Here is a 13,108-nt window from a genome sequence, read left to right on the forward strand (position 1 = left end):
AATCCATGAAAATCCCTGCCATGCTTAATAAATTTTTCGACGTATACCCGAGTTTTTAATTGCTCGCGTGTATCGCAATGGGAATCCGATGTGGATAATTTACGGAAATAATATTTTAGGGATTATCAGGAACGCATTAGATATTTATTCAGCGCAGCTCTACGTGTGGTTGGATATACAATAGCGCAGGTATTAAATTATACGGCGAAATAACCGAATGGGCGTTTTGGTAAATAATAAAGTGCGATTTCCGCATGATAAATTAAATGCTCCAGCACAATGGACGCCCAGGTAAACTCGAGAGCGCCCCATTATTCACTTAAATGATTTAAAGTTCGAATATAAATTTAATACATCGTCCATTGTATATTATAACGTAAGCACTCTCGCAGGACGGACACGAAGTACTTGACGATTTTCCGTGAAAAATGTCAATAATGTATAGTTGATTTTTAATTTCTTCGCATTCCCGCAAAATACTCGTTTTCAACAACTGTACGTACGTGAAATTCGCGCGTCAAATGCAAACCAAATTAACGAGGGCGTCGTTTCTCGCGGCTGAATTTTGCCGCGCATTACCCAAGGACAATGAGCAGATAATGCACTGCTGATGGCTTTTATGGCACGTTGACGAGCCAATAACAGCGTTCTCTTCCTGCGAGCGATATTGGACAAAAGGCAAAAATTCCGATTGTTTGCTTACCGAAGCTCCGATTGATGGTCGCTAAAACGCCTCGAATTTTATTAAAGCCGATGGGATACGAAAGGGGGTGCCGGGAGTGTTAATCTTCGGTGACTGCAAAATTTTTCTGCCATCGGTCGATTGGGCCGGGTTCGGTGGTGCGAGCGTGCGTCCGATCGACCGAGGCGTTGTAGAGCACGGCCGAAGTACATGGTGGAAAAGTGCAAGAACTTTTCGCTGTTTGCTCTTTCGCACGCTCCATTTGACACCCCTCGCTTAATCGAAGGGTAGGTTTGAGATAAGAATTCCTGGTTTTCGGCAATTTCATTTTTTCAAATTTAACAAGTGGTAAAAAAAACATAGCTTACATACGTACGTCACGACTAATACATTTTTCAAAAGAGCACACAGTACCATTGAATCATGAGGAATACTGCTGACTCTTTACACGTTGACTTGGATTTCTTCAAACATATTTTTATTTTTAAGCTTAATTGCTTGACAGGAGCACTTTTTTTGCATTATCACCAGGGGCAAAAAGTTTTAAGTCTAAATATCAAGGCATGTAAATGTACTACATAAGTTTACATCCGATTGAGCTTAAATTTAGTGGATGCATTTTTTTACAATGGATTATAATACCATGATAAAGTTTGGTTTTCATTTTTGATAGTTTTTCTCTTACTCGGGCAGAACAATAGTTATGATTATCAAGCGTTAAAAAAAATATTTCTACATTTTTAACGCAAATGTTTACAACAAAGAACTTACATTATTAAGAAAAGTATCGGAAGAATAAATCTTGACATCTACATCTACAGACTTTAAAATTTAGCACCTCCAAAACCCAATGATCATGTGTAAAAATGTTGCCCCTCTAAATCCAAGCCCAATAGAAGCTAACAACCTACTCAGATCTCATGATAAAATTATTTTTTTACAGCCAAAATACGGATTTCACATAATTTTTCATGCGAAAAAAAATACAGCGGATATCTTACAACAATCTTAAACATCTAAATATTTTTATTTTGTAAATATATACACTGGACGTAAAAAAAAAAAAAAAAAAAAAGAAACCAATAAATTTCCAACCACCATACTATTTTTGGACTACAGCGAGCCTTGTAGATTAGTATTTAGTACGTAAGCGAGGGAGGGAAAAAAAAAATTGCCCCAGTGTAAGGACACTCAATATTATCAGCGCGGACAATCGTTCCGTTTTCAAGCGAGCCTCTTCAAAGTTGTGTGTAAAAAGAAAGAAAATCAAGTGTTTCGTGCGAGCGGACGTGGAGAACTGGAGCACGCGAAACGAACGAATTACGCAGCCTTGACTCGCATAAGAGGGTATGTTTTCCTTCATTTTTTTTCTCTCTCTCCCTTCCATCGCCAGCTATATGTATACACGAGAGTACACGAGTACACTATAGTCGCGGATGAGTGTCTGGGCCAAGCACCGCTGAAAGCCCGATAATTTATGAACGCGCGTGCACACATACACCCACTAGTCACCCCTCCCCTCCCCCATACTACTCGAGAGAACGCTAGAAAAACGTCGAAAGAGACACGGGGAAAGGAAAAAAAAAAACTACAGAGCCGGGCTCTCGTGCTTACCGTGTTTGTCGATTCTTATACGGCTCGGGAGTTTTTTTTCAGTGGATTTTTCATCGAGAAAAGAACGACACAGGGACTCTCGGCACTAATTTCATGGTAGCTCCGGGATACTTTCATGCTGTTACGGAATAAGTGGAAAAACAGGATAACGCACCACCCGAAGAATAACAGGTGTATAAGAGCATTTTCTCCAAACGCGTGGGAGAGCGGTAACAAGGTCGAGTGGCGCAAGCTGAAATAACAGGGAGTATATGGTACGAGGGAAATTCACGGCTGTTCGCGCTGATGGGGTTTCTTTCCTCGGGAATAAGTACAAGGGAGGTACGAAAAGGGATTCCCGCCGCTGGGGAAATCAGTGGAGGGAACGTTTGGAGAATCATGCGGTGTGGTGCTAATGCGCGGGCGCTACACGAGAAAAATTCGATTGGAAAAGTGATGCAAATTGAATGACCTGTTGTGGCTTGGATCTCGGATATACACTCTACTTCCAATTGCGAGTATCTACGTGCCACACGTGCCTCTCCCCAACTTTTGTTTTTTCTCCTCGTCGCTGGTGTCTTTCTCTCTCGATCATGTGATACATCAATTTGCCCTGCCATCAGTTTTGATGTTTGTGTACCACCGGCCAAGTTGAGGGCATTATTCATCGTTAAAATAAAGCCGTAATGTCGAGGGGATGAAAGTTGGTGTGTAACATCTGACTGAATTTCACTTGGAGTTGACAATACTTTGTACAAAAATGTATTTCTCAGATTATCTCCAATAAATAAATACCAATTTGATATTGCCATCGAAAATGATTTTTTAAGCACGGATAAAAAATTTTGTAACGTTTATCTTATAAAATTTTTAGAGAACCGCTAACTAGATTGGGGTTGAGGTAAATTGAATTGCTCGTTAAGTTTTAACCATCTTCAAGTTTATGGATCTACCACTCCAAAGTTTTCTCAATAAATTATCAGTCATCACAAGAGTTAAGTTTTCAATCAAATGTTCATTTACACGAATCATAATGTGCTAATGTTATCTTTGCATCAAAATGCAGGTACAATGAGATATTCAATTAATTAGGTTGAAGAAGTAAAGCTCAACGTTTTCGTAATTGAAAAACTTTCCCATCAATTCCCCGTGATCAATGTCATTGCAATTGTATAATCATCCCAGAATAAAACTCCTTTTCTTATTGTTTCCTGTTTTTTTTTTTTTTTTTTTTTTTTTTTAATCCTTTTTAGGATGTACTTTCTTTTTATTCAACAATCAAGCATCCTCCGAATGATTTTGACAACAGCTCGTTTCTTAGACTACAAAAAAAGTTCGGACAGGCGGGATAATTAAACCCGTCCATTAGTAAATGGTCCCGAAACAAGTTTCATTCAATAGCAGGGAGAAGCAGAATGATAGATCTTAATTTAAAAGACAGACGGCGGAGATGTAGAGCTTATGCCCCGAGCCGGCGCTCGATCCAAGGACACGGCACTCGAATTACATGACTGTTCCTTTGTCACCGTCAATTTAAATGGCTGGATCTCAATTAGAGATGGAATATCGATTCCCGAGAGTCCCTCCGTTGATTACCTCTTGGCTTTTGATTCGAAAAAGCTTCGCAGACGTTTGTACGATTGAGCGTAGAGGACAAAAGGATGCAAGGGTCTTACCTGTTATTCGTAAATTTTTTCCGCCAAGGGAGGATGTTTCGGTGGTTGTTATGGACAGAGGCCCATTGAAGCTGTCGCTGAGAACGTCAACGCGCGACAAATCGATGCCTCGCCGTTCGCAAACTGGTCCTAAAATTTCCCTGGAAACAAGATTAAAATTTTAATCATCGAACCATAGCTGCCTTTGTTGATTTTAATCGCAATCCGTGATAATTCATCCCTACGTGATCCCAAAAGTCAATTACCAAAGTTCGTAACTCTGATGGCCACGGGAAAACGATTAATTAGAGGTCTCCCGTCTAAAAGTTGTTATTGACTACTACGCGCGCGACTCATTACAGCTTATAACTCGCACGGCACCACTCGCTGTGCTCCTTACCCTAATCATATCCCCCCCCCCTTTTTTTTTCCTTAACACTCAGCCATTAAAGAAAACGAAGAGAATAACCTACACATGTTTTGCGTGCCTCACCTCACGGTTATTCTCGTAAGTAGTTATCTATTACCTACAAAAATGATTTGGGGCAAAAGCATTGTCTAAAGCGTTATCCACGCTGTCTCGGATAAATTAGTTGATTTCACGTAACATGACACGTTCTCGTGAATTTTCGTGGATGATACCTCGAGCTTTTCTTGATCGACAAATAATGCAGGACGCTCAGAAATTCACTGTCTGAATGTCACGTCAGTTTGAAGGATTTTTTTTTCTTGAGGAGGCAAGCACTGAGACAATTTAATTGGTAGTTCCACCAATAGTATTTAATATCGATATGGTAAAGTAAATTGTATGCGTAAAATATCATACAGGTAGCGTTAACTCAAAGTCGCCTGTGGTGTGTTTGAGAAGGATAGATACGCCTGCAAATGCTCCCATGTATATAAGATGGATGGACGAGACGTTCGAGAGATGGATTATCGCTAAGGCTCGCACGAAAGACTCGGAGGAGGGCAAACATGAATTATTAAAAACAGATGGAAGGTTGAGATTAACACTAAAAAAAAAAAAAGTTGGGGGGGTGCCCGCAACAACCTCTTGGGGATGTAAAAAAAAAAGTGCGCAACAAAAATATTTAATGGAAGTTTGAATGTAATACGTACATTCTACAGATTGATAAGTGAAAGAAAAAGTGATTTTTTTCAACAACAATATTTTAATTTCACAAAAAAAGGACGATTTACGGGCTTTTGCAATTTTTGTTGTATGTTATAGTTGAGATGCGAGGCACTCCTGTGAAAGAGTGCTGCCTAAAAACACTTAATATTAATGGCTCCTAAAAGCTCGGTATATTCCCTTCCAAGATTTTTTTAATATACAATGAAAAAAAAAGCAAGGCTACTCTTTAGGCAGTGTTTGTTAAGCGGATCTCTCAGTACGCGTACATCCCCTTTAAACACAGGATCGTTGAAGTCTCACGCTAAAAGCTTTAGCGTTTGATCCTTTGCCTACATTTTCAAGAAAGTAATAAAATAACAACAAATTTTTATCAATTACTAATTAATGGCCCCGACTTCACCTGAATTAATTCAAAGTCAAAATGGACTCTTGTGTTCTACCGTTTGTAAGTGATGAATATTACAGTAATTTAAATTTCTACGAATGATCGATGGTCTCGAATTTCCTGACCTCCGATCGTAATCAATTTAACCGTAGTACCAAAAAAAAAAATTGATTAAATCTCAATAGAAAATTCGTGCTTGCATTATTCAAGTCCACGCACGCACAATTACTCGATTCGCATGATAAGGCTCTACAAATTAGGGACAAAGTAGTTCCGTCGAATAATAACAGTTGAAAGCAAATAACGAAACAATCGTCATCGAGTATTATTTACGGGGGGCAACGTATACGTATGTTTGATAAAAGGTCATAAAACTCTCCTGCACGAGCTCTTTTTTTTTTTTTTTTTTTTTTTTTATTTAAGCTTTCTCTGATTTACATGAAATCAATATAGCTAACCTGCACGAGCTCGATTGCGCGTTAGAGAATCGCATCAGCGTCAACAGGGGCTTATGCATGTCGTTGAAAATAAACGAGGTGCCTGCCACCACATATATGTATACACGCGTGCGTATGCGTGTACCTTCGAAATAATGAAAATGTTCGGCGCGGAGTCGCCAAACACGACTACTGCACTGCAAACAATTCGAATTAAATCGCCCGCGGGTGCCGGGGAATGAGAAATAAAAGTCGGAGGAACACAGCGACGGTGCACGCGAACAATATGGCCATTCACGTTGAAGGATAGTTCTACAGTTCACGCATATACGTCGATTTTTCATGTTTTAATTTTCTCATAAATATTCAAACGGCTTCACAAACAGTATCTGATACGAAACTTAATTATTTCATTTAATGAAAGATCCCGCAGTATAGCGTATGAGCGAAACTCTCTCGGCACATCTAAAGATCCCGATTATCATCTAAACCTGGAAAAAAATGCCACGCGCACCCAGTACATGTACGTATATGTGGAGTGAGAGTCGAGATAAGGGAGCCAAATGTGGCGCGTCACATTTTTTTTTTTTCCCGCGCGCTCGCGCCCTAGAAAAGTTGCCGTCGTTGTTGCAGGCGAGCCGATAAATCTTGCCACCTTCGTGCAGTGTATAGCTAGAAAAAAATGAATCCCAGCACCGTAAGGGAGCCGAGCGCACGCAGATTTATACCTATCCTGCGAAGGACTGCCGCTGTGGTGCGAATAGGCGACGCGTATAAATCCCGGTCTTCCAATCAAGCCTTCGTTCGGGCAGACGCCAGTTACGTTCGCGGATATTTTCGAGATTTTTGCTGATAAGACAAAAGGTTTTTTTTCTCTTTTCACAGGAGCATGCGGATTTAGGTGGTTATTTTTATTTCACGTGTGATCTAAAGGAGGTGGAAAAAATTTCACCTCAAAAAATGGTACTTTGAAGAAAATGTTTCTAGAAAAATGACCATAAGCCGTAAGCTGCAAAGGGACTCAAAGGATTACGAAGGTAGTCTTCGTAAAAGTGTCACCGCGTAAGATGAAAATTTCAACATTTTCCGTAAGAGAACTGGGAAATACGGGACAAGCTGTAATCCGGAAAATCCAGAGAATTAATTTTTAATTAAATTTTTTCCATGAAAGTAACTACACCAGTACAGTGAAAAAAAAAATATTGAAAAGAACCTACGAGCTCTTTATCCCAATTTTCGTTGAGAAGCACAGAAAGTACAGACCGATTCTAGCTCGCTTCATCCAGCCTCAAGTTTTCCCGGAAAATCACACTCACGGATGATTCATGCCAGCGAGCAAAGAAAAAAGAGAACGACCTCGTCGTCGCCAGCGGGTAAAAAGCTTGAATGCAAAAGCGCGCCTGGCCAGCTTGTCGGAATAGAGGCTCTCTCTGCGCGCACACACACACACGTGGCGAGCCCGGTGTAGGTGTATCGTGTTTATTGAATTCCAGCCGACATCAAAACGCGATAAATCACACCTCGCGTCTGCCATTCTGTTTCTCCCGTCCCCGACGTGTTTCTCGTTTTTTTTCGCTCATTCCGATTGATGCTCCATTAGAATTCCGCCGTTTCGTTTCACCCACGCGCTAGTTGGCCCGATATTGCAAATCTCGCGTGTCAACGGAGATTTTGTCGTCGCGCGATTTCATACGCAAGGACGATTTTTTACGATCCACCGGATGCACTCGTGTGTGACAGAAGAGGTTTTCCCCCACCCACGTTCATACACGATCAAAAAAAAAAAAAAAACAATCCACGCGTCTGACGTAATCTCGACCTTTACTACTCATTTTCAGACCCAAAGAAATTACTTAATGAAAAAATACTCATAGGAGGATTTTCCCCCACTCGCATTCATACACGATAAAAAAAAACAATCTATGCGTCTGACGTAGTCTCGACTTTTACTACTCATTTTCAGACCCAAAGAGATTTTTTAATGAAAAAATACTCACGTGTGACACGAGGGTTTTTGACACCCAAAGAAATCATTTAATCATAAAAAAAACTCATACGAGGATTTTTCCCCCCACCCACGTTCATACACAATAAAAAAAAAACAATCCATGCGTCTGACGCAATCTCAACCCTTACTACTTATTTTTCGACCAAAGTAAATTACTCAACGAAAAAACGATTTCACGAGCACACGATAAGGAAAAAGCAACGGGACCATAATCACGAAAAGCATCCTGTTCCACATCAACTCGATCGAGGTTGCGATGCATTCAATAGAGACCGCACGGCGCGAAAAATTCAGCTCACATTCGCTCGGCGCCTTTCTCGCGTCTATTTTTCAGTGCACGCGTGCTTTTTCACAAGTCACACGCTTAACGCATCCCACTGAAACGCGGGGCAATTCAGACGACACGTATGTGGCTGGCGATTCATACGCAAGACGGTCACGTGTGCATTTATAGGTGATGGAGGGCGGTGCGAGGTCTCAGAGGAGGGTAGCGCTAATAGTAGTGTCTTTTTCGATGACACAGCTCCTCGATTCATATTTAATATCTAGTTAAACGATTGACACGACAAATATATTGACTGCTCCATCCTGTATTCATCGTTTACCATATAGCGTACCATTTGTTGTATTGAATAGAGTTTGTTTTTTACACTTTTCACGTCACGCCTCGAAGAAAATTTTTTTTAAATGATTGGTTTGTAATTTGATCGGTATCCATAAAGACTATATCATTGAGTATAAAAGCCAATGGTATATTTTTATCGTCGACAAAATTATTTCAATATCCTTTCGTTGCGCGTGTGTAGGTAGGTACATTGTTGCGCCGACAATTAAAGCATGTCACTCCGTTACGCGTATGATTGTGTTTTTGTCATAAATATTTGACCATACCGGCGAGCCCAACTAAAAATAATTTCCAGCTACTATACTATTATTACACATTGTTCGAATTTGTAAAACAATCAATCAACTTGGTTCATCGTTGTTTGTGAAAAAAAGCTCTTTTGAAATTTCTGAATTGATCGTAGTTCACCTGCGAGGCATCAAGTGCTATTCACTGCCGCGTGTACACCTGAGCAAGAAAAACACGAATGGATCGATGGAAAATTTTTTCATGCCGAGTGAAAGGAAATATGGGTCAACAATTAAAGCAGAAGTACCGATCAACAGCTGCCTAATCAGATCGCTTCTTTTTTTTTTTTTTTTTTTATTCTTCGCATCAGTGTGTCGGCACAGTTGACCGACCTACGTCGTAAACAAAATAAGCTATAAGCTGGTATGAACGCAAGGGCAAAATCGATTCGCAATGACGCCCGAAAATATGTATAGGAAAAACGAGTCGAGAGATGGCACAATTGGTACGCGGGGGTGGCAAGGAGTCGAAAATCCCATTTCAACAGCCATCGCGGGAAAAGACGCGTCTCCGGTGCAGATGCCAAAATTTATTTCGCGCGCGCGTATCTGTCAGCCGCACAAGTCAGTGTCGGAGGAAATTTAAGGAGCCCGACTGCTACTATAGTCGCTTTCTCGTTCATGACTCTTTACGAGTTGCTTCGTCCGTATGTACCACTGCGCGGTGTTGCGGCACAGCTTTGGAATTTACGCGTCGTATAAAACCCAAGGTAAGAGCTCCCCTTCCCAAATAATTCGTATGCACAGCGACGGCGTTTTTTTTTTTTTTTTTTTATGCCAACACCCTCTTTTATACGTCGTTTTGTTTAGCTACTCTCCCGAGCTTATTCGTAAAAGAAGTGTCGAGGTAATGCGCGCCTTGACTTTGTTTACTCTGTATTAAATCTGGCTTACGATGTTAGGTGCGAGAGTGCATCCTCAAATACTACTCTATATTCAAATCTCGTGTAGGTACATTGAGAAAATGTTTTCTTACACTCTTGTGAGGTTTTTTTTTTTTTTTTAAGTTTAGCATTTCAGAGTGTTGTGAATCTTCTTTTTTCAACAAACACTTGTAAAATACGGATTAACAAATGTTTATCGTCAGAAAAAGTATATGCTACTTTTCGTTAGTATACCAAAAGAAAAACCAAAAATTAAGAAATAATACGCTGGTCTCTTGGTCTGAAATCCAAGGGAGTTTCTGCTCCAAGTTTTTTATCCCTTTGAAACCCCGACCGCGTCCGTGCTTTCATTGAATTTTTTCCTCCCCCATCAATTTAGTGGCTTATCTCGCGAAATTCACAGACTGAAAATCCCCACCCGAATCAGACGAGATTACAAAAATGAGGTACATCCTTCGGTGGACCACGGAATTGCATTCCACGCACCGACTGCTGATTGCGTGCAAACAAACGCGCTGCGCAACCGAAAGCCGAATCGCCTCTCGGAAAAAAAAAATCGGTTTTACGATCAGATTGGGGCTTATCGTCGAGAGCTCGAATTTCCTTCGACGCGAAAATACTCGATCGATCGACCATTACTTTTCCTTCGGAGCAATGCAAGCTGCTCTCGAGACAAAGCTCATCCGAGACTCTCTAAAAGCTTAAACGACCAAGGCTTAACTTATAGCCTGTTCAAAGGTTGTAGTTAATAAAGTGGACGAGGGGGAAGAAGAGCAACACGAGGGGGGAAGAAAAATGAAGATGGATGGCAGCGAGACAAGAGAAAAAGTCGTACGGGACGTCGAAGCCAAAGTGGAAAGAGACAGATCGCACGGTCAGGGATGCGGAGTCAAGCTGAGAGACAAGTTTTGCGAGGCGGGAAGCGATGGGAGGGAAAACCTTACGAATGTGCTCGGGTGACAAGTGCGAGGAACATCCGGAAAAGAAGATTACAAGCTTTTGGAACAGACGCCAAGCTTGCGAGTGACGAGTTTGGTAGTGCTTTGGCGCTCGATGATGCAGCGAGTCTTACCGAACGTTAATCTGTTTGCAAGATGGTACGGAATCCATCAGTTTGATCTTTGCTGTTTTTCTTTTTTTTCTACCACTGGCCTTGCTGTCTGTTAATAATTGATACGCATGCCCTTGCTTCGTATTTACAGGGCACAAAACTTTTGTCATAATCAACGAAATTGACATCCAAGGTCACTATGAACGAAAGCTAAATAATAATATTACCGTCTTGCGATTTAAACCAACACCATCGGCATAAGAATTATATTACTAATTTGTTTGATTATATCATTTTTGGGGTAAGAAAATCAATGTCTAACAGAATAATTTTGTTCCACTTACACAAGATATGTCCCTTTGGTAGCGGGTAAAAACTCTTCTCGATCTATGACACTGGTCTCGTCGCCCACATCGAAGTCCACGCTGAAGTACTCGCTGCTGGATACCTGCAAAAAACAGCGGAGCAAAAATATTAGAGCAAACTCTGTATACATTCGTTTGCCGTAAGTACAACAGATAACAGAAATATTTCTCAATTGATTTCATTCGTCACTTGCGAGAGACAAACGCCCCGATGTTTCATCTTTTGATCCGAAAAATAAAAACATATCTTACGAGGGAAGAAAACAACCCCGTCCCCCAGAACAAACGAGCCTATTAATGCGAAACGCGTGCAAGAGCATTAATTATACGAGCCCCAGACATATACGCCAGTCCACGTGTAACATTGATTTCGCCTCCACCCGAGCGAGAAACCGAGAAACGCAGGCCGACAGCCCGCGCCTCCCCCACGACCCGAATAATTCAGACGTCAGAGGCAAAATCCTTCCCCACTCTGATCTACGGGCATCTTCCGTCATCGGCTCTGGCACGCGCGCTCGCGACAGTCCAACACCGCTATACATGCCCATCCCCCCTGCCGCGGCACGTGCAACCTCGGCAGCCGAAATTGCCTAGTACTTATTCGGCTGGTAAAATAATTGTCCTTCCTTGGACCCGAAAACTCGGGTAATCAAATTCTCGTCAAAACTCCGGACAGCCGGTACAAAGTTTCGAGCGGCTTACGCAGCGGTGACTCGAGTTTAGTGCAGTTTTTGTCAAAACGACGCGCTAATTGGGTTTCTACAGCTCGCGGGGTAAGTGCTCACCGATCGTTATTCCCAGAGCGGGGCATATCGAGATTCGAGTCAAAGGGCCATTTAGCGAAATAATATTAAATTAGCAATAAATTTCGCTTTTGACGCCAATCCAGGAATCACTCACGAGAACGTTTCGACTGCTCTACCGGGGTGCTCGTCAAACGGCATCGGAGATTATTCACCGAAGCGATGGAAGGGTGTCGGAGTGGCCTCATTTTGCAAAGACCACTATTGCCCTGTTTTCTTTGAATTGCCGTCATTTTTTCTCGCCTCTTGTTACAGTCTATTTTACAAGAAATGGTAGGTACTTGTGTTGCTTTTTTTTTCGAGGCCCCGAGCTTGCGTCCCGAACTTACCTGTTGTTCGCAGCGTAAGTAAATACACTTACTTTTTCGACGTTACGTTTACGCGATGAGAAAGTTTTCCCAACAAAGTGCACCGAAATCGATGTGGAAATGTCCCTTTTCACAAGTCTGAAATGTTCGGAAAAAAAGAGTACTGTTGGGGACAAAAAGTCGATATGAAAAAAGCTCGTCGAAAAATGTAGAAATGCAAAAATAAGTTCGACAGGAAACCTGGTTGGTGGGAAAAATTCAGTGACTTGCGTAACCCGATAAACTATCGACGGATTGCACGGGAAACTGGCGCGAAGACGCGAGTGTGGGCGCCCGACAACAGATCTCCCAAGAGTTTATAAGCAAAATTCAATCACTTGCTGTTTTTTTTTTTTTTTTTTTTTTTTTCTTCCTAGAACCCTTTGGGATGCATATTTTCAATTTCCCGGGCTGGAAGCTCTTTTTCCGTGTGTACTAAAACATGCAGTTGTTCGTCGTAGGAATAAGGAAAATTTCACGTGCGTGAAAAGTTGTCGAGAAGCCCTAGCTTGCGTTCCTCAATGCGTGCACGGAGGCTGATGCGCCTGACACATTATTAACGAGAGTAAAATATTCATACTCTACTGCTGATGCTTACTTCCTGTTAATTGTCATAGGGTAAGTTCAGAGGAATCGATGAAAATTTTTCTTTAAAAGCTAATCCCTACCACGGTGCGGTGCATTACCTTGAATAATTGAATCTCGCAAGCACTTACCAAAGAGACTCCTAATAAAGGCATTAGGACCGGACAATGAAGAGGATGATAATCTCAAAATCTTTGTATTGAACCCATTTGGATCTGAGTGTATTTTTATAACACGTTGTACATTTATAGTTCCCATATCGGAAT

General features: G+C 41.4%; 1 protein-coding gene across 6 annotated transcripts in view; it reads right to left on the reverse strand.

The window, feature by feature from the left end:
* LOC106646893 (uncharacterized) overlaps window positions 1–13,108 on the reverse strand; it is an 88,092-nt gene that overhangs the window by 13,265 nt on the left and 61,719 nt on the right. For all 6 annotated transcript variants that reach the window (XM_014363085.2, XM_014363084.2, XM_014363086.2 and 3 more), the window contains exons 8-9: window positions 11,087–11,190; window positions 3,952–4,091 (exon numbers count right to left, since the gene is read on the reverse strand). In XM_014363085.2, the coding sequence (XP_014218571.2) occupies window positions 3,952–4,091; window positions 11,087–11,190 (244 nt within the window). The remainder of the gene's footprint in view (window positions 1–3,951; window positions 4,092–11,086; window positions 11,191–13,108) is intronic.

The sequence above is a fragment of the Copidosoma floridanum genome, unplaced genomic scaffold (assembly GCF_036245765.1).
Source record: "Copidosoma floridanum isolate Cflo_tuat_1 unplaced genomic scaffold, Cflo_Japanese_pri ptg000014l, whole genome shotgun sequence".
In the NCBI taxonomy this organism is placed as follows: Eukaryota; Metazoa; Arthropoda; class Insecta; order Hymenoptera; family Encyrtidae; genus Copidosoma; species Copidosoma floridanum.